The sequence below is a fragment of the Bubalus bubalis genome, chromosome 15 (assembly GCF_019923935.1).
Source record: "Bubalus bubalis isolate 160015118507 breed Murrah chromosome 15, NDDB_SH_1, whole genome shotgun sequence".
Taxonomy (NCBI): Eukaryota; Metazoa; Chordata; class Mammalia; order Artiodactyla; family Bovidae; genus Bubalus; species Bubalus bubalis.
This window is the reverse complement of record NC_059171.1, coordinates 51,719,291-51,743,941: the sequence shown is the minus strand read 5'-3', so window position 1 is coordinate 51,743,941 and position 24,651 is coordinate 51,719,291. Positions and strand designations below refer to the sequence as shown.

The following is a 24,651-nucleotide window of genomic DNA, read 5'->3' as shown; positions in this document are numbered from 1 at the left end:
GTTCAGTAGTATTCTGATTGCCACCTTCTTCCACAAAAATAAATCTTGCTAAATTGAGTGGTTGTACATATGCAGGATGAGAGAGGATATCCCTGGTGGCTCAGACAGTAAAGAATCTGTCTGCAATGCAAGATACCTGGGTTTGATCTCTGGGTCAGGAAGATCCACTGGAGAAGGGCATAGCAACCCACTCCAGTGTCCTTGGCTGGAGAATCCCATGGACAGAGGGGCCTGACAGGCTACAGTCCATGGGATTGCAAAGAGTCAGACATGACTGAATGACCAACACTTTCACTTTCATGGGGAGAGCAAGTCTGCAGACTAAAGCCTCCTTCACCTTCTACAGTCCTCAAAATTCCTTTTCTTGTGGATAAGTGGGGTTCCCACTGAAACCCCCTTTCTTTACTGTTGAGGACTTGGGAGGGAGAGAAATTTCTGCCCAGAGGACGTGGGACTTGGAATGAGAATGTAAATATTGTCAATGTCACTTATGATGATAGATTGAACGTTTATGTAAAATACAGGTTTTTGTGGGCTTACCTGGGAACCTAACCTTCAGATATGACATAATGTCCATGGGAAGATATGTTCAGAGTTCTAGGTAATTACACACTAGTACCTGATTGCATATTGGAGCCTACATGGATAAAAAGTAGAATCAATTCCCTTGTCCAGGAAGTTGACAAAATTGATCAAACTTCATAGAGTTAAGCAGAAGCTGTAAGTAGTATAAGAGATATGTGTGCTGAGTTGCTTCAGTCTTGTCCAACCCTTTGCAACCTCATAGACTGAAGCCCGCCAGGCCCCTCTGTCCATGGGATTCTCCAGGCAAGAATACTAGAATGGGTTACCATTTCCTCCTCCAGGGTATCTCCCCAACCCAGGGACTGAACCCCTATCACTTATGTCTCCTGCCTTGGCAGGCAGGTTCTTTACTACTAGCACCACTTGGGAAGAACAGTGTAAGAGATATACATAAAATAATTCCTGATGTGGTTCTTTAAAAATAAGGCTACAAAAAAAATCTACCTTCCCTTCTGCTTTTGCCAAAGCCTCATTGCACAGTATCAATCAGAGTACCCCAGCACATGATGATCATGTTTTAAGTATGCACTACATGTATGAATTAGTGTACCAATTTGAAAATGTGTATTTTAAAAACAATGAACATCTACTTGTATCTTATACTACACTAAGCTCTGTGAGGATAAGGCAAGGTTATTTCTGAAATAGGCAGGCAATCCAGCTGGAGTAACTAAAGAACAAAACATGTATTAAAGGAAATTTTCAGAGAGGAGAAAAAATTTGGGAATGGAATAGGAAAAGTAAAAAAGGACAACAGTAGGTAAAGAAAGGGGTAGCATGTTGGGGAAACAGATCCAGAACACTGCACAGGAGAGTCTTAGAGGCTGTTGGTGAGGAGGAAGCTTTTTTGTACTTTTCAGACTAATTTAAGAAATTTACAACTCTATGAAAATGCAGAGAATCCACAGCAAAAAAACTGTAGGTGTCAGGGTGTATAAAATCACTTCCACTTTCAAATAACATATTTTTAATAAAATCATAAACTTATTTTGCTCAGTTAACAAACATTGCCTTGTTTTCACTGCAGATTAGATTAGGAGAGTATAATCTTTTAATCTTTAACTATGGTGAATTTAGTGAGGAAACTTTTTATATGCTTGTGGGGAAATCCTGGTGTTGTGCACTAGAAGGAAAAAAATCATTTGTTTATCTACTAATCAATCAATACATTCATTCATTCAGTAGGTATTTCTTGTCTACCACACACCAAATACTAAACCCTGAGGTAGAGGAGGGATTGAAAGATGACTAATATATAGTTCTAGCCTTCAAGAGGCTCATGGTCTGAGACAGAATTATAAACTGATCACTGTCTTAAACTTTTCAGAATAATTGAAAAGTTTTGTCTTGTCAACAAAACAAGACTACGGTGGACATTTGTATGGAGTATGGTTGGGGCACAAAGGAGGGAGTAATTGTTCTGGTGCATGAGTGCTAAGTCACTTTGGTCATGTCCGACTCTTTGAGACCCCATGGATGTAGCCCGCCAGGCTCCTCTGTCCATGGGATTCTCCAGGCAAGAATTCTGGACTGGTTTGCCATGCCCTTCTCCAGGGGGAATTGTTCTGGGGGAGGTGGGCTTTCCGGAAAGATGACAAAGAGGATCACTGAGATAAACTTACACACGGAGTGGGTATCTGTTAAGATGACTAGGGAGTGGGGCAGGGGATGTCCAGGCAGATGAGTCCACAGGGAGAGCAGAGCTATGGCAAATACGGCAGGAGGGGAGCCATGCTGGTGCAGGGGAGGCATTGGGAGAGGCCAGACGACCACTAATAAGGAGCTCCAGCTTCTTCTAAAAGGCAAGAAGAGTTGCTGCATGGGTTCACGAGAACACACACATCAGAAAACTCCAGCAGTGAATGTGTAGGCTGGGTTAGAGGCAAGAGTGGCCACAGGTAGGTCAGTTTTGAGGCTACTGAAGTGTCCAGAGCAGATAAGGGAAAGGGAAAGAGAAAGTCGCTCAGTTGTTTCCGACTTTTTGCAACCCCATGGAATCCTCCAGGCCAGAATACTGGAGTGGGTAGCCTTTCAGGATAAGGGGCTCCGTTCTAAAGCCCAACCACTCAGGATACAGATGATGGGGGTGGGGGAGGGTGGGGTGGCGCAAGACAAAGGTCCCGAGGAGAGAGACTGCAGGACTTGGTGACCCAGAGAATAAGGTGGCGGCAGGGCTGGCTATCCATGGCTCTTCTTTGGTGAGAGTGGTTCAGGGCCGGTGGTCAGCTTGTCTGACCTGTAGAGGGTATGTTTTCCAGTTTGTTTTGTTTGATCTGCTCTTAATAATGATCACTGTGACTTAAGAATAAAGAAGAAAATGTCATACCTCATGACTTTGACTGCAAGTCACTTGTTCCTGGCTCGTTAGGCAAAACTTTATGAGAAATTTGTTTCCAAGGAAACAGAAAAGATAGTCCTCCATGGAATAAGGAATGAGGGTGACTATGCAGTTTGTGGGATGAAAACTGTGATGCCTCCAGGTCTTTGGAGGTACATGGGCAAAACACTTGATTTCCGGGATGTCCTACACCCCTGTACCCCTCACCCCTGTTTTGCTTTGCCTCTCCTTCCTCTAGACTCTGTTTGTCATCATTGGCCTCTTGACCGGCTGCTATTTTTGCTGCTGTCTGTGCTGTTGTTGCAACTGCTGCTGTGGACGCTGCTGGACTAAGTCATCGATGCCAGAAGAGGACTTCTATGTGTCTCCAGAGGATCTTGAGGAGCAGATCAAGACAGACATAGCAAAAGGTGGAGTGAGATGAGAATAGAGTAGTGGGTGCCCCTTCACGTGCCTGGCCAAGCACCAAGTCCCATGGTGATGGTCATTGCCAAAGTGAGAGAGATGCAACAACCAAACCGGGGGAAGAATCCCACAGACTTTTTCCTTTGGTACTTGTTTTGAGGAAGATAAGAGGAATTTATCTTTACCAGTCACAGAAAAAAAGCACAAACTGACACTGAAAGAAGCCATGAGATATGCTGATCACAGAGCAAAGGTTCATAGTCACATTATGAGAGAGTGAACCATGGATCCAGGGAGGTTGGGTGGGAATCCCAGGGGTAGGACAGCCAAAGTAGATATTTATCCCAGGAAAAGCACTTCAGTCTGTTAGTTTAGGTTCATGCTGTGCTCAGTCGTGTTTGGCTTGGACTATAGGCCACCAGGCTCCTCTGTCTATGGGATTCTCTAAGCAGGAACACTGGAGCAGGTTGCCATGCCCTCCTCCAAGGTATCTTCCTGACCCAGGGGTCAAACCCATATCTCCTGTGTCACAGGCAGATTCTTTACTGCTGAGCCATCAGGGAAGCCCTATTATGTTCAGATCAGATCAGATCAGTTGCTCAGTCGTGTCCAACTCTTTGTGACCCCATGAATCGCAGCACGCCAGGCATCCCTGTCCATCACCAACTCCTGGAGTTCACTCAGACTCATGTCCATCGAGTCAGTGATGCCATCCAGCCATCTCATCCTCTGTTGTCCCCTTCCCTTCTTGCCCCCAATTCCTCCCAGCATCAGAGTCTTTTCCAATGAGTCAACTCTTCACATGAGGTGGCCAAAGTACTGGAGTTTCAGCTTTAGCATCATTCCTTCCAAAGAAATCCCAGAGCCTGATCTCCTTCAGAATGGACTGGTTGGATCTCCTTGCAGTCCAAGGGACTCTCAAGAGTCTTCTCCAACACCACAGTTCAAAAGCATCAATTCTTCAGCGCTCAGCCTTCTTCACAGTCCAACTCTCACATCCATACATGACACTGGAAAAACCATAGCCTTGACTAGATGGACCCTTGTTGGCAAAGTAATGTCTCTGCTTTTGAATATGCTATCTAGGTTGGTCATAACTTTCCTTCCAAGGAGTAAGCGTCTTTTAATTTCATGGCTGCAGTCACCATCTGTAGTGATTTTGGAGCCCAGAAAAATAAAGTCTGACACTGTTTCCACTGTTTCCCCATCTATTTCCCATGAACTGATGAATGTTGAGCTTTAAGCCAACTTTTTCACTCTCCACTTTCACTTTCATCAAGAGGCTTTTGAGTTCCTCTTCACTTTCTGCCATAAGGGTGGTTTCATCTGCATATCTGAGGTTATTGATATTTCTCCCGGCAATCTTGATTCTAGCTTGTGCTTCTTCCAGTCCAGTGTTTCTCATGATGTACTCTGCATAGAAGTTAAATAAGCAGGGTGACAATATACAGCCTAGACGAACTCCTTTTCCTATTTGGAACCAGTCTGTTGTTCCATGTCCAGTTCTAACTGTTGCTTCCTAACCTGCATACAGATTTCTCAAGAGGCAGATCAGGTGGTCTGGTACTCCCATCTCTTTCAGAATTTTCCACAGTTTATTGTGATCCACACAGTCAAAGGCTTTGGCATAGTCAATAAAGCAGAAATAGATGTTTTTCTGGAACTCTCTTGCTTTTTCCATGATCCAGCAGATGTTGGCAATTTGATCTCTGGTTCCTCTGCCTTTTCTAAAACCAGCTTGAACATCAGGAAGTTCATGGTTCACATATTGCTGAAGCCTGGCTTGGAGAATTTTGAGCATTACTTTACTAGCGTGTGAGATGACTGCAATTGTGCAGTAGTTTGAGCATTCTTTGGCATTGGCTTTCTTTGGGATTGGAATGAAAACTGACCTTTTCCAGTCCTGTGGCCACTACTGAGTTTTCCAAATTTGCTGGCATATTGAATGCAGCACTTTCACAGCATCATCTTTCAGGATTTGGAATAGCTCAACTGGAATTCCATCACCTCCACTAGCTTTGTTCGTAGTGATGCTTTCTAAGGCCCACTTGTCTTCACATTCCAGGATGTCTGGCTCTAGGTCAGTGATCACACCATCGTGATTATCTGGGTCGTGAAGATCTTTTTTGTACAGTTCTTCTGTGTATTCTTGCCATCTCTTCTTAATATCTTCTGTTTCTGTTAGGTCCATACCATTTCTGTCCTTTATCGAGCCCATATTTGCATGAAATGTTCCTTTGGTATCTCTGATTTTCTTGAAGAGATCTCTAGTCTTTCTCATTCTGTTGTTTTCCTCTATTTCTCTGCATTGATTGCTGATGGAGCCTTTCTTATCTCTTCTTGCTATTCTTTGGAACTCTGTATTCAGATGTTTATATCTTTCCATTTCTCCTTTGCTTTTCGCTTCTCTTATGTTAAGATCTCTATTCAAATAGAAGGGAATGAACATCAAGAGAAGTCAGCAACCCTTGACTTTTCTTCTTTTTGATTACTTTGAAAATGCATTTGGGTAAAACTGGTGGGCGGTAGCCTTCCCTGGAAATTCGGCTTCCTTCATAGCCACACATTCAGAGCTAGCTTCGAACCATGCTAGCATAAAGAACGTCATACTACAAATGGGACTGTTTGCTAAACTACCTCCACGTGTTTATCAGTGTGTATGCATGGCCATGGTATATTCCTTGTTCACTCACTGAACCAAAAAATGTAAAGAAAGGTAAAATCTCATAGAATTCACAACATCAGGAATACTCCATACTCCCTGGGAAATGCCTTTGTTTAAACAAACTGGAGTCAAACCTGCCATTGTCCTCTCTGTCTTGCAGCCATAATGCCACTGTCATTTTCTCCTGCAGAATGGATCATTATTCTAGATAATAGGCTTTATCACTAAGTCACAGAGAAGCCTGGAAATAAAAGAATTGCTTGATAATTCAGGCAGTGATCCCTGGGTAAGGGCATGGCAACCCACTCTAGTATTCTTGCCTGGAGAATTCCATGGACAGAAGAGCCTGGTGGGCTACGGTCCATGGGGTTGCAAAGAATCAAACATGACTGAAGCAACTGAGCAAGTACTCAGACAGTGATGCAGGATCCACTTCTGTGGACTGATTCTTTTGATGACAATGAAGCATAAATTCCATGACATGAGACAGAGCAGAGACTGTTTAAAGGTTTCAAAGTACTTTTAATTCCCTATCAAATATGATGCTAAGTAATATCCAATTGTTACCCACCCTGAAATGGCAACCCACTCCAGTACTCTTCCCTGGAAAATCCCAAGGACAGAGGAGCATGGTAGGCTACAGTCCATGGGGTTGCAAAGAGTCGGACATGACTGAGCGATTGAGCGACAGAGCGACGACTCCAGATTAAAGGAGTCATGTGAACCTGGCTTGGTCTCAGACCATTTCAGGGTTGGGATATCAGAAGGGATGTCTATGCCAGCTGTGACTCCTTCCTATGGGGACCAGCAGGTGGCAGTGTGGCAGATGGGGTTTGCTCTTACCATTTTTTATTACTGCCCCTGTGGCCAAATTGTAGGCCCATGGTCAAATACAATTACAACTTTCTTTTGCTTAATTTGGGATACAAAAGGCACATATTTAATGGGGCATACATACCAAAAAAGAGCAAGCAAACTATATTACTTGTGAGTAAGTTAAACAGAAATATATATGTGTAAACTCTTCTTCAGGAAAGAGCCATGGACTTTGGCATAACTTGCTTAAGAATGATGGGCCCAGTGCACTTCCTTGCTGGTCCAGTGGTTAAGACTCCATGCCCCCAGTGCATGGGACACAGGTTTGATCCCTGGTTAGGGAACTAAGATCCTCCATGGGTAAAGATGATGAGACCAATGTGTTTTTCGCATCTACTCTTTGGAGGGAGATGGCAACCCACTCCAGTATCCTTGCCTGGAGAATCCCATGAACAGAGGAGCCTGGTGGGCTACAGTCCACAGGGTCCCAAAGAGTCGGACATGACTGAGTGACTTCACTTTCACTTTCAAATTGACATTCAGCCCTGCCCATCAACAGAAAATTGGATTAAAGAATTACTGAGCATGACCCCAGCCATCAGAACAAGACCCAGTTTACCCCACAGTCAGTCTCTCCGATGAGGAAGTTTCCATAAGCCTCTTATCCATCAGAGGGCCAACAGAATGAAAACCATAATCATAGAAAACTAACCAAACTGATCAAATGGACCACAGCCTTGCCTAACTCAAAGAATCTATAAGCCATGCCATATAGGGCCACCCAAGATGGATGGGTCATGGTGGAGAGTTCTGACAAAATGTGGTCCACTGGAGAAGGGAATGGCAAACCACTTCCATATCCTTGCCTTGAGAACCCCATGAACAGTATGCAAAGGCAAAAATATAGGACACTGAATGATGAAGTCCCCAGGTCAGTAGGTGCCCAATATGCTACTGGAGAACAGTGGAGAAATAACTCCGGAAAGAAAGAAGAGACGGAGCCAAAACAAAAACACCCAGTTGTGTATGTGACCAGTGATGGAAGTAAATTCTGATGCTGTAAAGAACAATGTTGCATAGGAACCTGGAATGTTAGGTCCATGAATCAAGGCAAATTGGAAGTGGTCAAACAGGAGATGGCAAGAGTGAACGTCGACATTCTAGGAATCAGCGAACTAAAATGGACTGGAATGGGTGAGCTTAACTCAGATGACCATTATATCTACTACTGTGGGAAAGAATCCCTTAGAAGAAATGGAGTAGCCATCATAGTCAACGAAAGAGTCCGAAATGCAGTACTTGGATGCAATCTCAGAAACGACAGAATGATCTCTGTTCGTTTCCAAGGCAAACCATTCACTATCAGAGTAATGCAAGTCTATGTCCCATGTACTAATGATGAAGAAGCTGAAGTTGAACGGTTCTAGAAGACCTATAAGATCTTCTAGAACTAACACTCAAAGGAGATGTCCTTTTCATCCTAGGGGACTGGAATGCAAAAGTAGGAAGTCAAGAGATACCTGGAGTAACAGGCAAATTTGGCCTTGGAGTACAAAATGAACTGGGGCAAAGGCTAACAGAGTTTTGTCAAGAGAATACTTTGGGCATAGCAAACACCCTCTTACAACAAGAACAAGAGAAGACTCTACACATGGACATTACCAGATGGTCAATAGTGAAATCAGATTGATTATATTCTTTGTAGCCAAAGATGGAGAAGTTCTATACAGCCAGCAAAAATAAGACTGGGAGCTGACTGTGGCTCAGATCATGAACTCCTTATTGCAAAATTCAGACTTAAATTGAAGAAAGAAGGGAAAACCACTGGACCATTCAGGTATGACCTAAATCAAATCCCTTATGATTATAATGTGGACGTGAGAAATAGATTAAAGGGATTAGATCTGACAGACAGAATGCCTGAAGAACTGTGGACAGAGGTTCATGACATTGTACTGGAGGCAGTGGTCAAGACCAGCCCCAAGAAAAAGAAATGCAAAAAGGCAAAATGGTTGTCTGAGGAGGCCTTACAAATAGCTGAGAAAAGAAGAGAAGCTAAAGGCAAAGGAGAAAAGGAAAGATATATCTATCTGAACACAGAGTTCCAAAAAATAGCAAGGAGAGATAAGAAAGCCTTCTTCAGTGATTAGTGCAAAGAAATAGAGGAAAACAATAGAATGAGAAAGACTAGAGTCTTCTTCAAGAAAATTAGAGATACCAAAGGAACGTTTCAGGCAAAGATGGGCACAATAAAGGACAGAAATGGTATGGACCTAACAGAAGCAGAAGATATTAAGAAGAGGTGGCAAGAATACACAGAAGAACTGTACAAAAAACATCTTCATGATCCAGATAACTACAATGGTGTGATCACTCTTCTAGAGTCAGACATCCTTGAGTGTGAAGTCAAGTGGGCCTTAGGTAGTATCACTACGAACAAAGCTAGTAGAGGTAATGGAATTCCAGTTGAGCTATTGCAAATCTTAAAAGATGATGCTGTGAAAGTGCTGCACTCAATATGCCAGCAAATTTGGAAAACTCAGTAGTGGCCACAGGACTGGAAAAGGTCAGTTTTCATTCCAATCCCAAAGAAAGGCACTGCCAAAGAATGCTCAAACTACCACACAATTGTACTCATCTCACATGCTAGCAAAGTAATGCTCAAAATTCTCCAAGCCAGGTTTCAGCAATACGTGAACTGTGAACTTCCAGATGTTCAAGCTGGATTTAGAAAAGGCAGAGGAACCAGAGTTCAAATTGCCAATATCTGTTAGATCATCAAAAAACCAAGAGAATTCCAGAAAAACATCTACTTCTGTTTTATTGACTATGCCAAAGCCTTTGACTGTGTGAATCATAACAAACTGGAAAATTCTGAAAGAGATGGGAATACCAGACCACCTGACCTGCCTCCTGAGAAACCTGTATACAGGTCTAGAAGGAACAGTTAGAACTGGACACGGAACAACAGACTGGTTCCAAATCAGGAAAGGAGTACATCAAGGCTGTATATTGTCATGCTGCTTATTTAACTTATATGCAGGGTAGATCATGTGAAATGCTGGGCTGGATGAAGCACAAGCTAGAATCAAGAAAGCTGGGAGAAATATCAATAACCTCAGATATGCAGATGACACCACCCTAATGGCAAGCAAAGAGGAACTAAATAGCCTCTTGATGGAAGTGAAAGACCAGAGTGACAAAGTTGACTTAAAACTCAATATTCAGAAAACTAAGATCATGGCATCTGGTCCCATCACTTTATGGCAAATAGATGGGGAAACAATGGAAACAGCGAGAGACTTTATTTTTTGGGCTCCAAAATCACTGCAGATGGTGACTGCAGCCATGAAATTAAAAGATGCTTGCTCCTTGGAAGAAAAGCTGTGACCAAACTAGACAGCATATTAAAAAGCAGAGACATTACTTTGCCAACAAATGTCCGTATAGTCAAAGCTATGGTTTTTCCAATAGTCGTGTGTGGATGTGAGAGTTGGACCATAAAGAAAGCTGAGCACTGAAGAATTGATACTTTTGAACTGTGGTGATGGAAAAGACTCTTGAGAGTCCCTTGGACTGCAGGGAGATCCAACCAGTCCATCCTAAAGGAAATTAGTCCTGAATATTCATTGGAAGGACTGATGTTGAAGCTGAAACTCCAATACTTTGGCTACCTGATGTGAATAACTGACTCATTGGAAAAGACCCTGATGCTGCAAAAAATTGAAGACAGAAGGAGACGACAGAGGATGAGATGGTTGGATGGCATCACCGACTCAATGGACATGAGTTTGAGTAAGCTCCGGGAGTTGGTGATGGTCAGGGAGGCCTGGCGTGTTACAGTCCATGGGGTTGCAAAGATTCGGACACGACTGAGTGACTGAAAAGTTCTGAAAACTGACATTAGGTCATGTCAGGGGTCACTGGGATCTCCTATAATATCAACCCAGTCCATCACAGGCAGAGAACAGAAGGAGCAGTGACACAGGAGAGCACTGTCACTGCCAGCCCGTGTGTCGTCCTTATCTTTCCTTATAGCGTGGAAACCAAAACTGGGTGAATTAAATCTAGATATCACAAATCCAGTGTTTCGCTCTTTTCTGAAGAGCCACAGAGTCTTTCCTTTTTAAATTAGACAAAAGCTCCACTCAGTCATTTCAGCAGACCTTCTCTGTAGAAGATTTCCTTTCTGGAACAGAAACACATACTCAGTGCCAAATGCCACCCAGGTTTCCTTCCTACAGAGTTGTTGGTGATGAACTTATGTGCCACTCACTGTCCTCAGTTCTGACACTTCAGAGCTACCAGTTCCATTGCAAAGGTCAGATTGCAGACTAAGTAAATCATGAACCCATTTGACTGTGCTACTATAAGCCTTAACCAAAAGGAAAAGCTCTATCCTATTCTGAAGTATTTTAATGCACAATTATTCTAGGTTTTTGAGGGCCAGAAATGTAACACAATCTGTACAATCCTTTTGTAGGAAAAAAAACATCAAATTACAAATACAAAATTATATCTGAAAGTGAATATCTATCATGAAAAAAAGAAATTACAAAAAATTGCAAGGCTTAAAAACTCATAAACATCTTAAATGTCACAAATTTTGAAAAATAGCAATAGTTTAATTAACTGCCTGGCACACCTTTATAGTACTCCCTGCTATACTTTCTGGGTACATCTTCTTTCATTGCCTCTTTCTTTAATAGCAATTTCATTAACATCATTTACTGTAGGGGTAATAGAAAAATAATTGTCTTTCCTCTAACATATCTGTTCAAAATTTGTTTTTTATTATTGGTAGATTAGAAAAATTTCAATTTTACATCTCATTATTGATAAAGTTGTCTAACTTTTTAGGGATGTTGTCAAATTTAAGAAAACTCCTATCCAACTTATTTCATATATAAGATGTAAAATTTGGAAGAATTCTTCTACAGACTAAGTTTGAATACACATTTGAAACCCTGTTGCCTCCATCACCCAATGCTTCCAGGATCAGAGCACACTGGACACATTCATAGAGTGTGACACCATGTCTGGTGTGGATCTTCAAGTTTCTTAAGCAATTAAATTGGGATGTTGAGTTACAGAAGTTATCCCTAAGGCCACTTCTACACGAGTATGGCTAGCAGTAATTATACACAGAATTACTACAAAGCACAAAAACATACCCCAAAATTTCTGGTCAAGAGTAGTGCTACAGGGTGGCATTTGCAGATTTAGTTGGGTTATTGTGCTTGTTTCATCCATGCAAAAGGGTGTAACCCAACTTCTACCCTTAAGAAATAAAGGAAGGAAGTTCAAAACAGTGACATCTTCAATAGTCTCTCCGAACTTTAGAAATGGTAGACTGATTCCCATCTCTTTCTCAAAATAAAAATAAAATTCCAGTGGGTTTCTAGGAACACAGGGGGATTCTATTATTCTTATTCATCAACTAGGAGCAAAGAGAAGACAGTATCTTGGCGGGTTGCCCATCCCTCACTTTTGTTTTGGAAAATTTAAAGCTTGAAAGATAAAGGTAATGGATATCACAAATTACAAGTTTTAGTTTGTGAAATTTTGAGCACTATACGTAAAACAAGCTCATCTAGACCCTATACTCTTCTGTTAGCTGAAGGATACAATGAAATCAAAATTCTACTACCTGAGACAGAACACCTTTCCCTAGGCCTGTGTGTATGTGTGTGTGTGAGAGAGAGAGAGAGACAGACAGACAGAGACAGGAAGGAAGGAAGGAAAGGAAAGAGGAAGGAGGTATAGAAACAAGAGCATAAATGGAAACCTAGCTTCACTGAATACCCTGGCAAAGAGAACCGAAAATACAAAAGATAAATTCCGTTGTTTTTTTTTTCCAAGCACTGGTCCTCAAACGACCAATTAAAACCCTAAAATTTCCTTGTGGAGTCATAATTTCCCTATTTTTCTTTGAAGGCAAGGGAATACAGTATTTAAGGGAGAAGATGTTATAGTGTGCTGACCTTGGATCTAAAAACGTGGGAGTCAGTGCAGAGAAAAATCTGTTGACTGCTTAGCTGCTCCTGCCAGTCACCTGGATGAAGCCCAAATAAATTCACAGCCACTGAGCTGAAGAGGCCATATGGCTTGTAATTAGACTCACCGTCAGTCAAGATATTGAGACATTTATTACTATTCAGCATTCATCGCACTTTACTGGCCAGTGAAAGGGCACCAAGGAAGAGATTAAATTCATCCTTCCTCTTTTCACCAATCCCACTCAATCCCCTTCCTAACCATCCCCCAATCCAAAGGGTCTGATTTCTAAAAATAATTTATGGAAAATAACTGTGGTAACTAGTCCAAAGCCCTTTGCTGATAAAGACTCCACCTGCAATGAGGAAGACCCAGGTTCCATCCCTGGGTCAGGAAGATCCCCTGGAGAGGGAATAGCTACCCACTCCAGTTCTTGCCTGGAGAATCCCATGAACAGAGGAGCCTGGCTAACTATTGTCCACAGGGTTGCAAAGAGTAGGATACAACTGAATAGCTGACAGTTTCACTTTCCTTTTTTTTTTTTTTTTAATGTTGTCATTTTTGACACTATGCCATTTGTTGTTGTTGTTTTTTTTAATTTAAAAATTTTTTTACTTTACAATATTGTATTGGTTCTGCCACACATCAACATGAATCTGCCATGGGTGTATGTGTGTTCCCCATCCTGAACCCCCCCTCACTTTCTATATGAAAATATCAAGTAAGCATCACCGAGGCCCAGGCCTGGGGAGCAGGACGAGTGAGTCAGCTCAGAATACTGCCCTAGAAGCAGTTCAAAGTGGACCCAAGTCTTCTTCAAAGTTTGCCTGCTAAGGTTCAGTGAACAAATTTACTCGACAGGTTTATCAAGATAGTCTTTCAACCACAAACATTTATTGAGCACTTTTTGCTAGGGGCTAGAGCAAAGAAAGATGCCGTCCCTGCAGTCTTAGACCTGACAGTCTAGCAGAGGAGATGGGAAGACAAATAGTAAAGAAATAATCACACAACAAGCTTAGTTAACTTAGAGGTACAGTAAGTGTGCCAGAGGAGAAGCATGGAGGCTGTAACAGTGAACACTAGGGGGCCTGACCCGGATGCAGGTAAGGACCGCTTCCCAGAGGGAGTGACATTTAAAGCTGAAAACTTTAAGGAGGAGAAGTTAAGGGGTAGGAGATTATGCGGATGGAGAATCCTAGAAGAGAGGAATCCTTTTTTTTTTTTTTAAGTATTTTATTTTAAAAATCTATTTATTTGGCTGTGGGTCTTGTGGTTGCAGCACACAGGCTTAGCTGCCGCCAGGCATGTGGGATCTTGGTTTCCCTCATCCCCTGCAATGGAAGGTGGATTCTTAGCTACTGGACCACCAAGGAAGTCCCAGAAGGGAGGAATCTTGATAACTGGCACAGCGTTTGGCACACAATCTCTCTTTATCCTGTGGACAAGAGGGTAAATGGAGCTCTAGATGCTGGGCAAGGCGGGGATAGTCTTATTAGGCTGTTCTATTGCATAGTTTTTATCAAGAAATAGAATGAAGTAGAAGTTATGCAGAGATCATATTTGCAAATAACCCCAAACTGGGCTACATCCAGACAAGGGCTCATACCATCAAAGCAAAATGTGATAAGCAGAAAACAGCTGGAATCCCAGAAAGTTTGCTAGGCAAGAGCAAGAGCCGTAGGATTTAACTAGGAAGAGGGGAGAGGGAGTTGAGAGAAAACCCAGAAGGTTCTGGGGAAGAAAAGCAAAAAGGTGGTACAGTTGCTCAGTCATGTCTGACTCTTTGTGAACCCATGAACTGTACTCTTTGAACCCCACCAGGCTCCTTTGTCCATGGAATTTTCCAGGCAAGAATACTGGAGTGGGTAGTCATTCCCTTTTCCAGGGGATCATCCCAAACCAGGGATCGAACCTGGAGGTGAAATATTATTCAACCTTAAAAAGGAATGAAGTACTGAAAAATACTATAGGATGAAAGAACCTGGAAACATTATGCTAAGTGAAAGAAGCTAGACGCAAAAGGACAAATACAGTATAACCCCATCTACATGAAATATCCAGACTGGTAAATTCATGGAGGCAGAAAGCATATTGGTTGTTGCCAGGGCCTGGGTTGGGGGGTGGGGGAGAGGAGGGGAGGAGGAACAGGTAACAACTGCCTAATATGTACTGGGTTTCCTTTGGGGAACTGTTTTGCAACTAGATAGAAGCAGTGAATTATATATTTAGTATATTATGAATGTACTAAGTTGTTCACATTAAAATGGTTCATTTTATGTTATGTGAATCTCACTTCAATTAAAAAATATCTGTAGTAGAGGAGAGGGGTATACTAAGAGTTGACTACAGAAAGAAGCTAAACACTCTTTCTTCAGAAAAGGAGAAGGTTCTTTGTTTCCTGCAAATTCACCCATGAGGCAAGAAGCAGAGGATACCACAAAGCATCAATATTCACAAGTGTGCGGAAACAGGAAAGTTGATCATCAGCCTTTATGCCAGCTACCTCGAGAACAGTACACTGTTAGTGGCTAAGACAGGAAAGGGCTTTGAATTATACAGTTCCATTTCAAGCCCCAGCTCTGTTAGTTACTGGTAGAGATTTGGGGGGTAATTCACTTATTTTATCTGTTATTGTTTCTACTTATCCAGCATATACAAGCAAATATTACAACCTGATTATTGCCATTACCTTTAAGTTCTTTGCTTGCTGTTCCCTCTTCAGAGGTAACTCTTATCTTAAATCATGTTTGATCATTTTTCTTTTTAAATCTCAATCTAATTAAGATGTTTACTTGACATACAACACTGTATGAGTTTGAAGTGTCAGTGCAGGATTTGAAGCCTTTTGGGGTCTGATTTAGCCTTTTGTTGTTTCTACTGGCTCTTACCCAGTCTTCACTGTTTCTAACTTCCACTCATTCTCACCCCCTTCTCTCAGTCTCTCTCCTTCTCTTTCTCCTTATCTCTCCTACCTGTTTTAACTATGAGTTTATTTCTTGCAATTTGTGGGGGATTCTTTAAGGCTTGGGTTGAAGGTTGGGGTCATCCACTTCTGCTCAGTGCTTTTGCACTGGACCATTTTAAACTAAATTTTCAGCTTGAGGTTTCTTGGAACACATAGGTATTATAAATTTGGCCTGCCAAATTGTCTGCTCATTGACTTGCCAATAAACATTTTTAGAAAGGCTCTTCCCTGCTTCACAAAAACTCAAGACCAGTACATTTTCTTGTAGATTTAGGAGTATGGTGCTTTAGACACCACATAATCATCCAGGGTACTAACTTTTTGTGGACTTGTGGCTTCTCTGTTGGCCCAGAAAGTAAAGAATCCACTTGCCAATGCAAGAGACCTAGATTTTATCCCTGGATTGGAAAGATCCCCTGAAGTAGGAAATGGCAACCCACTCCTGTATTCTTGCCTGGAAATTCCCATGGACAGAGGAGCCTGGTGAGCTACAGTCCATGGGGTCACAGAGTCAAACACAACTGAGCAAGTAACACTTCACTTTTACTTTTGTGGACAACTTCTATTAGACTCCTCACCTAAGCAAGCTCTGGGTTTTGACCTCTCTCCCAACCAAGGCCATATTTGCAATTGTCCACTGCACAACTCTAGGAGGTACTTTTCACGCAGACTTAACACGTAGTTTATATGACATGGGTGGTAGCCCTGTCCTCATACCCACAAAATGGTAACTAAAGCTTAAGTTTATTGGTTTTAGAAAATTGCCTTGAGGTGAAAGTTGCGTTTAGTGCTTTGGTTTTAAAATTTTATAACTGAAAAAACTTAAATGAAGAATAAAGACTATAAATCCTCCCTTTTGAAGGCCTTTAAAAGGTAGGATCCTCAATATTTTAGGAATTGAATTGGCTTGCCAATCATCACTTCAACAAAAATATCTACCACTTGCCCCCGTTAAAGGAAACATAACATGCTAAGAGGGTGCCTATTGGTTTTCTTTGTTTATTTTTAGATATGGACTTTCCAGTTGTTCTCCAGCCCACAAATGCAAATGAGAAAACACAGCTAATCAGAGAAGAACCTCGAAGTTATTGTACAGACTCTTAATATTGAGCCCACTGAGGGTCCACAGTACCTCTTCTTGGTTCAGCCATGTCTCCAGGTGGTCTTGCTGGGGGAGGGGAGGGGACATGAAATGCTGTGAACTTTTCCACATTTGTATTTTATCTTTAGGTTAAGGAAAGATGACTGCTACATAATTTTCTCAGTATGCAGAGTCACTCTTTGAGTAGAATTCCTAATGGAAACACACATTCCATTTTGATGAATAAAGGCCTGAAGAGTTGTTTTATGCTCCTTGCCTGAGGTAAGACAGAGGCATTGGACAGGCTTTTTGAGCCTTCCCTTAATATGAGCCAGACCTCAGTCCTCAAGACTAAAGTTGTATTCTGAAACCAAAGCCACTTTTCATCTATTTAACTAAATGCAGTATTAACATCTGCCTTTAAATATCATCAGCAAAACATACATGAGAATTTAGGAGGAATTTCTTGTGTGTGTGGGGATTTTTTCCTGTCATATACAATATGGCCACAGAAATATTTCAAGAGGCAGGAAGAAATTATTAGGTAAAGGCAAATCATATTAAAGTATAGTTTTGAAAGATTACAAATTATCACTTACTGAAAACTAACAAACCAGGAAGAAAGAAGTTTTCTGTGTACTTTTAGATGGGCATAAAAACAAAAACAGAACTTCAGCCCTGTAAATGATACCAAAAAAAATCATTCTGGGCACAAAACAGCCCCCAAAAATGTGTCTGACAATTTTAAGTTAAACTATTTTTTGTCCAACAGGCTTAGATTAGCCACACTAAGAAAAAGAAACACATGAGGTAAAGGACAGAATTCTAAATTCTATAATTTAAATTTAAAGGCATATCACTTATCCCATTTTCAGCCATGACAGTGATCAGAAATACTGCCCGTGTTGAACATCTATACTCAGAGGTCATCTCTGCATTTACTTGATTCTTACATTCATCAGGTGGTAGAAGCCATATGCTATTTCTAAAACAGTAAGCAGCAAGTGTTTATTTTTTTCAGGTCTTCCCTAGATCTTAATGTAAGGTTGGATTTTTCAAGATCTTATGTTTTTACATAATATTGCATGAAATGCCATTTCCTTTTTTCTTTGTTTCTTATTCTACCCACCCCCCCTTACAGTTAATTAAAGTTAAATATACATTGTAAGTGAGAATTTGTGTTATAGCTCTGACAGTTCTGACATAATTAAAAATCTAACTCGTGTGTTACTGGAATTTTTTTTTTAATCAGCATAATTAAGTACAAAGGGCCCCGGTTTGAAATTTAAGAAGCTGGTTCTAACTAAGCACTCACAAACTAGCCCTTGTGACCAAGTGAGATAAGAATGATATGGCTAATCTCCCTATGACTCTGTGTTCATATCTTCTCTGTTTACCTTCCAACCTGTTGCAAGACCAAGTAAAGTAGCTGAAAGAACTCCAAAAAGTTAAGTATTTAACAAGTTTAAGATGGTTTTATATGAGTTTGTATATGTTGATACACAGAGACAAATGTGATGAGACTTCTATATATAAACTCTCACCCAACAAGACCCATGAAAATACCCAATACTAATAGCCCAGTGGCCAGCAGGTGCTCAGAACTGTACTCGACACATGAGTAACTTTCCATTCGAAGGGAACAATGAGATGAACAGCCCCACCTCTGAGAGCTTGGAGCCACTACTTTTCCTTCCTGAGGTCTCTAAGCAAAACAGCAGTCCTGCTGTTGAATAGTAACCTATAAGTCACAAAACTCATCTTCTCTTTCTCCCCTCAACCTCACTTTTCTTTCTCACAGAAAACTTTCTACTTCCACCCCCAGCTTTCCCACAGAGCCAGAACAAGAGTGGTTTTGATGAAAATAGGTCATGAATTAGAATCCCAATCAGATGTGGAATTAAATTCCTGGAGATGTTCCGGCCAAGGTTTCCTACATAGGGCTAGTTTTAGTTACAGTGCTGCATGGCAAATGTAAGCACATGGATGTCTGTGAGTGAGGGAATGAGTTCTACAGAGTGCCCCTTAGCTACACAGGAACAAGGACCAACTCTCCATCAGAGGAGGGGCCACATTAGCATCTTGTGGAGTTGCCATCTGGAATCGCCTGCTATTATTATGAATCCACAAACATCTTTGCAGACAAGCATCAAGGAAAGAAGGGACAAGCTGACTGTGATCCTCAACAATGATCCCAGTTCATGAAGGGTTGAATGAACTGCCCACTTCAGTGGCTCACTACCTAATCCTGGCCTCCGGGCTATAAGAGTAGAGGGTTTCATGAATCAACTATTTACTTTTTTGCCATCTTACATTTGTTTTTGTTCAGTTGCAGAGTCATATCTGACTCTTGTGACCCCCATGGACTGTAGCCCACCAGGCTTCTCTGTCCATGAATCGAAGTTAAGTGAAGTGAAAGTCGCTCAGTCATGTCCGACTCTTTATGACCCCATGGATGTCATACAGTCCATGGAATTCTCCAGGTCAGAATACTGGAGGAGGTAGCCTTTCCCTTCTCCAGGGGATCTTCCCAACCCAGGGATTGCATTGCAGGCAGATTCTTTACCAGATGAACCACAAAGGAAGCCCCTCTGTCCATGGGATTTCTCTGTTTGGCACTCAAACCTCTGACCCAATTTTAGAATTTATTTATTTTTTTAAATTTCAGCAGCCTGCCACCCCTTACTTCTCATGGGTGAGAAGGCAAATGTCCACTTCCAGGGCAATAGTCCTCAAAGCAAAGAAAGACCTTTATTCAACAATCACGGGTCCTCCTCTCCAAAATTCCTCCTCTTCTGCCCTGAAGCCCTCCTGAGAACCTAAGTAATAGTCATCTTCATATTATTCCTGAGCAGTTCTAGACCACAAAGGGCCAGAAATTTAGATTAAGTCATGAAAAACCATCTTCTGTAAAATAAAGTTATTTCCAAATTGTAGGTGGTTCACATTAGCAGTGATTTCAGAAAATCTTAGAGTCAGCCTTTACATCTGTATTCTGCACTGCACTAAAATATGAAGAGACTACTAAATACTTGTTGACTAACTGATCAATTCTCATAACATAGACCATTTCTGAGAAAAGCCTTTTTCCAAAAGGAGACCTAAACATGCTCAGTGCCAGATGAAGGGGTAAGTGTGGTACAACTTTCTGGAATTTTCATGTTATTGCAGGGCTGTCCTCAAGCAAAACTGAATTCCTAGAATCAAATAAGCAGTTACCAGACAGTTGTTAACACATTCTGCTCATTTCTAGGCTGCCAACTGAGCTTTCTAATCACTGAAAAATCTATCAATTTTTCCCATGCCTGAAAGTCCCCAGGCACATCCTTGTTCCCAGGTCCAGGAAGATGGATCTTACCTATGAGGGTTTTTTCTTTTTACATCTGAGTAATCTGCTCTGGTACCCAAATTTCTCCATTCCTGAGACGCTGTCCAGATTGATGAATCTCAAGGTTTCATCTACAATATACTTTCTTTTCTGGTGAAGAATTGTTGGGGGAAATTTTTAGTACAAATATTCACTCTGGGAACGAGATTTCAACATTTTCTTAATTATCTTTAGAATGATCTATTTGGGCATGTATATACATTAACCATTTACTAAACTGATATTTTCAGAATTATAATCACAAAAAAACAATATTTTAAAGCTAACCTAGGAAGCTTTATAAAAGCAACAAATGAAAGCCGTTAAGCAATGAAAATTACTGCCTGTGTATTAAGTGCTAGTTACTCAGTCCTTTCCAACTCTTTGCGACCTCATGGATTGTGGCCCACCAGGCTTCTCTGTCCTTGGAGATCTCCAGGCAAGAATACTGAAGTGGGTTGCCATTTCCTTCTCCAGGGGATCTTCCCAACCCAGGGATCAAACCTGGGTCTCCTGCACTGCAGGCAGATTCTTTACCATCTGAGCCATCAGGGAAGCCCATATATTGATTAACTTATTATTAATGGCTAATAATTTTCTATAAAATGCCTTCAAAAGTTTCTTTAATGTATTTAGCAAGGAATTTATTTTCTAACTCGATATACAGCAAACTAGGAAATTTAATTTTTCGTTACCAAAATCTGAAAGGTACATGTTATTCTGAATAAGAGGATAAAGTCTTAATAGAAAATAAAAACAATTCACTTCCCTGCTTATCTCCTGCTTTTCTTAGTTTCATTGCTTATGAATGAAAGCACCCATCCCATCCCCCAAACTAACGGATTTGAAAGGAGGTGGACTGTGTTGGCTTTTAGGATCACAGGTGTGTTTGAAGAAAGATGGTTCATTCTTTCATAAATTAAAATTATAAATTAACAATAATAACCAGTAGTCATTGTGCTCCCTGGTGGCTCAGTGGTAAAGAACCTGCCCGCTGATGCAGGAGACGTGGCTTCAGTCCCTGGGTTGGGGAGATCCTGTAGAGAAGGAAATGGCAACTCACTCCAGTGTTCTTGCCTGGGAAATCCCATGGGCAGAGGAGCCTCATGGGCTACAGTTCATGGAATCTCAAGAGGCAGATATGACTTAGCAACTGAACAACAACAACATTGTCCTCAGTACCTGACACTGTCCTATATTAGCTTTATATATTTTATATTTATATAGTAACTTAATGCTCTCAACAACCTATGGGACAAGTACAATCAGCATTATCATTCCCCATTTTTCAGACAAAGAAACTAAAACAGGTTAAGTACCTTGGCCAAGTTCACCCAGTTAGTGAGGGGTACAGCAGGCTGGTCATTGAATCCATGATCTTAATGCCACACTACATTATTTACAACTACATTTGTCCTTCTAAACAAACCCTCTATACCTCCCTATCCACCTCCTTCCCAGAGTCCTTTTATTTTCAAAAGAACATTCTCTCCTGTCACTTCTTTTATTATCTACCTTTCTCTTCAACTGCCCTTTGCTGTTCAAGAAGATTCCTGTAGAACAGGAGTCCCCAATCTCTGGGATCTAATGCCTGATGATCTGAGGTAAAGCTGATGCAACAATAATAGAAATAATGTACACAATAAATGAAATGCACTTGATTCATCCTGAAACACCCACCTCCCGCCCCAGACCATGGAAAAATCGTCTTCCATGAAACCAGTCCCTGGTGCTAAAAAGGGTGGGGACCACTGGACTAGTGAATAGCCCTTACTGAAATTCCAGTGACTTCCTCAAGTAAATCCTCAAAGCCTCAAAATCCTCAAATTCCTAAGAATTAGCAATCCTTTATTATTTCTCCATAGTACAAAGGACATACAACTTAGCAAACTAACTTTTTCTAAAGGAACTTTACCTGCAACCATTTAAAATAAATATGTGTGTGTCTTGTGTGAGTATATATATTCTGTAATAATTTGTTTTACTTTTTGCCCTATGCCAATTTTCCATTTTATGCTCCACACACTGGATCAAACTGTGCTTTGTTTTTTCCCTCTGGTACTCACAACTGCTGAACCTACTCTACATGTTATATATAATCAATATACTGTCTGTCTGCCTTCAGAATGTGTGCTCCATCAGAGCAGGGATTTGTGCCTGTTTTGTTCACTGCTGCATCTCCAGCACTAGAGCAATACAATACCTAACACATAGTAGAGACTAACAGAGAAGGCAATGGCACCCCACTCCAGTACTCTTGCCTGTAAAATCCCATAGATGGAGGAGCCTGGTGGGCTGCAGTCTATGGGGTCGCTAAGAGTCGGACACGACTGAGCGACTTCTCTTTCACTTTTCACTTTCCTGCACTGGAGAAGGAAATGGCAACCCACTCCAGTGTTCTTGCCTGGAGAATCCCAGGGACGGGGGAGCCTGGTGGGCTGCCGTCTCTGGGGTCGCACAGAGTCGGACATGACTGAAGCGGCTTAGCAGCAGCAGCAGTAGAGATTAAATAAATGTTTTTTAAAGGAATATGAATCTCTAAAGGAAATCTCCCTGCAACATCCTCCCAGACTCCTACCCTTCAAATCATGCCTTTGGGAAAGACACTGTGTGAACAAGATGAGAGCCCTCCTCTCCCTGAGCGTGAAAGACTAAACAAGTTTGCAGAGGCTTGTGGAGCCTTGGGATGTGGCCAGGTTGGTCTTGCCATCTCCCTATGGTACAAATGGCTCCTGTTAACCACCTTAATGGAGGTGGGGAGCTGTGGGCTAGTCTCATTAAGATCTTTAGATGTAGTGATTTGGCATATAATTCAGGGTTTAGTGTGGCTTAATAATACAATCAATTCTCATTATCACAGATTCCATGTTTGCGAATTTGCCTACTTGTTATTATTCATTCAGTTCAGTTCAGTCACTCAGTCATGTTTGACTCTTTTCGACCCCATGGACTGCAGCACACCAGGGCTCCCTGTCCATTGCCAACTCCCAGAGTTTACTCAAACTCAGGTCCATCAAGTCAGTGATGCCATCCAACCATCTCATCCTCTGTCGTCCCCTTCTCCTGCCTTCAATCTTTTTCAGCATCAGGATCTTTTCCAATGAGTCAGTACTTCCCATCAGGTGGCCAATGTATTTGAGTTTCAGCATCAGTCCTTCCAATGAATATTCAGGACTGATTTCCTTTAGGAAGGACTGGTTGGATCTCCTTGCAGTCCAAGGGACTCTCAAGAGTCTTCTCCAACATCACAGTTCAAAAGCATCAATTCTTCAGTGATCAGCTTTCTTTATAGTCCAACTCTCACATCTATACATGACTACTGGATAAACCATAGCTTTGACTATACGGACCTTTGTTGGCAAACTAATGTCTCTGCTTTTTAATATGCTGTCTAGGTTGGTCATAACTTTTCTTCCAAGGAGCAAGCGTCTTTTAATTTCACGGCTGCAGTCATCACCATCTGCAGTAGTTTTGGAGCACAAAAAAATAAAGTCTGACACTGTTTCCACTGTTTACCCATCTATTTGCCATGAAGTGATGGGACCAGATGCCATGATCTTAGTTTTCTGAATGTTGAGCTTTAAGCCAACTTTTTCACTCTCATCTCTCACTTTCATCAAGAGGCTCTTTAGTTCTTCTTCGCTTTCTGCCATGAGGGTGGTGTCATCTGCATATCTGAGGTTATTGATATTTCTCCCAGCAATCTTGATTCCAGCTTGTGCTTCATCCAGCCCAGCGTTTCTCATGATGTACTCTGCATATAAGTTACATAAGCAGTGTGACAATATACAGCCTTGATGTATTCCTTTCCCTATTATTCATTTATAACCCCCCATATCAGTACTCACAGTGCTTTCGTGGTCACTTGCAGAGACACACAGAACAGCAAAAGATCCCAGCTGCCCAGGGTACATGCTCCCAGCAGAGAATGACAAGATAACATTCTTATTGTTTCAGCCCTCTTATTGTAAACAAGTATCACTTTTTTTGATGTGTGCTTTCTGTTTGAATCTCATTGTTTAAAATTCTTAAAAGCACAGAGCTGTCTAATGTTTCTAAGCACAAGAGGTTAGAGTGTGCCTTATAGAGAAAATATGTATGTTAGATAAGGTTCTTCCAGGTATGAGTAATAGTGCTATTGGGCATGAGTTCAATGTTACTGCATCAAAAATATGCAGGTATCTTAACAGAAGCATAAATAAAACAAGGTTGCATATTAAATAAGGTGTCTTAACAGAAGCATGAATAAAACAAGGTTGTGTATCGATCACTTAATGATGAAAATGTTGTGAACAGAGGCTCACAGGAACTTAGCCCTGTATTTCTCCAGGAGCAATGGTTCAGTATTTACTAAATCAGTGTTTGTGGTGTCTTCATAGACCCTAACTACCACGAATAACAAGAATCAACTGTAGCTCCCCTGGAACAGTTC

General features: G+C 41.4%; 1 protein-coding gene across 2 annotated transcripts in view; it reads left to right on the top strand.

Annotated features, from left to right (window-relative positions):
- The window catches only part of DNAJC5B (DnaJ heat shock protein family (Hsp40) member C5 beta), a 93,532-nt gene extending 76,419 nt beyond the window's left edge, over positions 1-17,113 (top strand). For both annotated transcript variants that reach the window (XM_025265331.3, XM_025265329.3), the window contains 2 exons: positions 3,162-3,333; positions 16,781-17,113. In XM_025265331.3, coding sequence (XP_025121116.1) covers positions 3,162-3,333; positions 16,781-16,875 — 267 coding nt within the window. In that variant the 3' untranslated portion in view covers positions 16,876-17,113. The remainder of the gene's footprint in view (positions 1-3,161; positions 3,334-16,780) is intronic.
- The last annotated feature ends 7,538 nt before the right edge of the window (positions 17,114-24,651 follow it).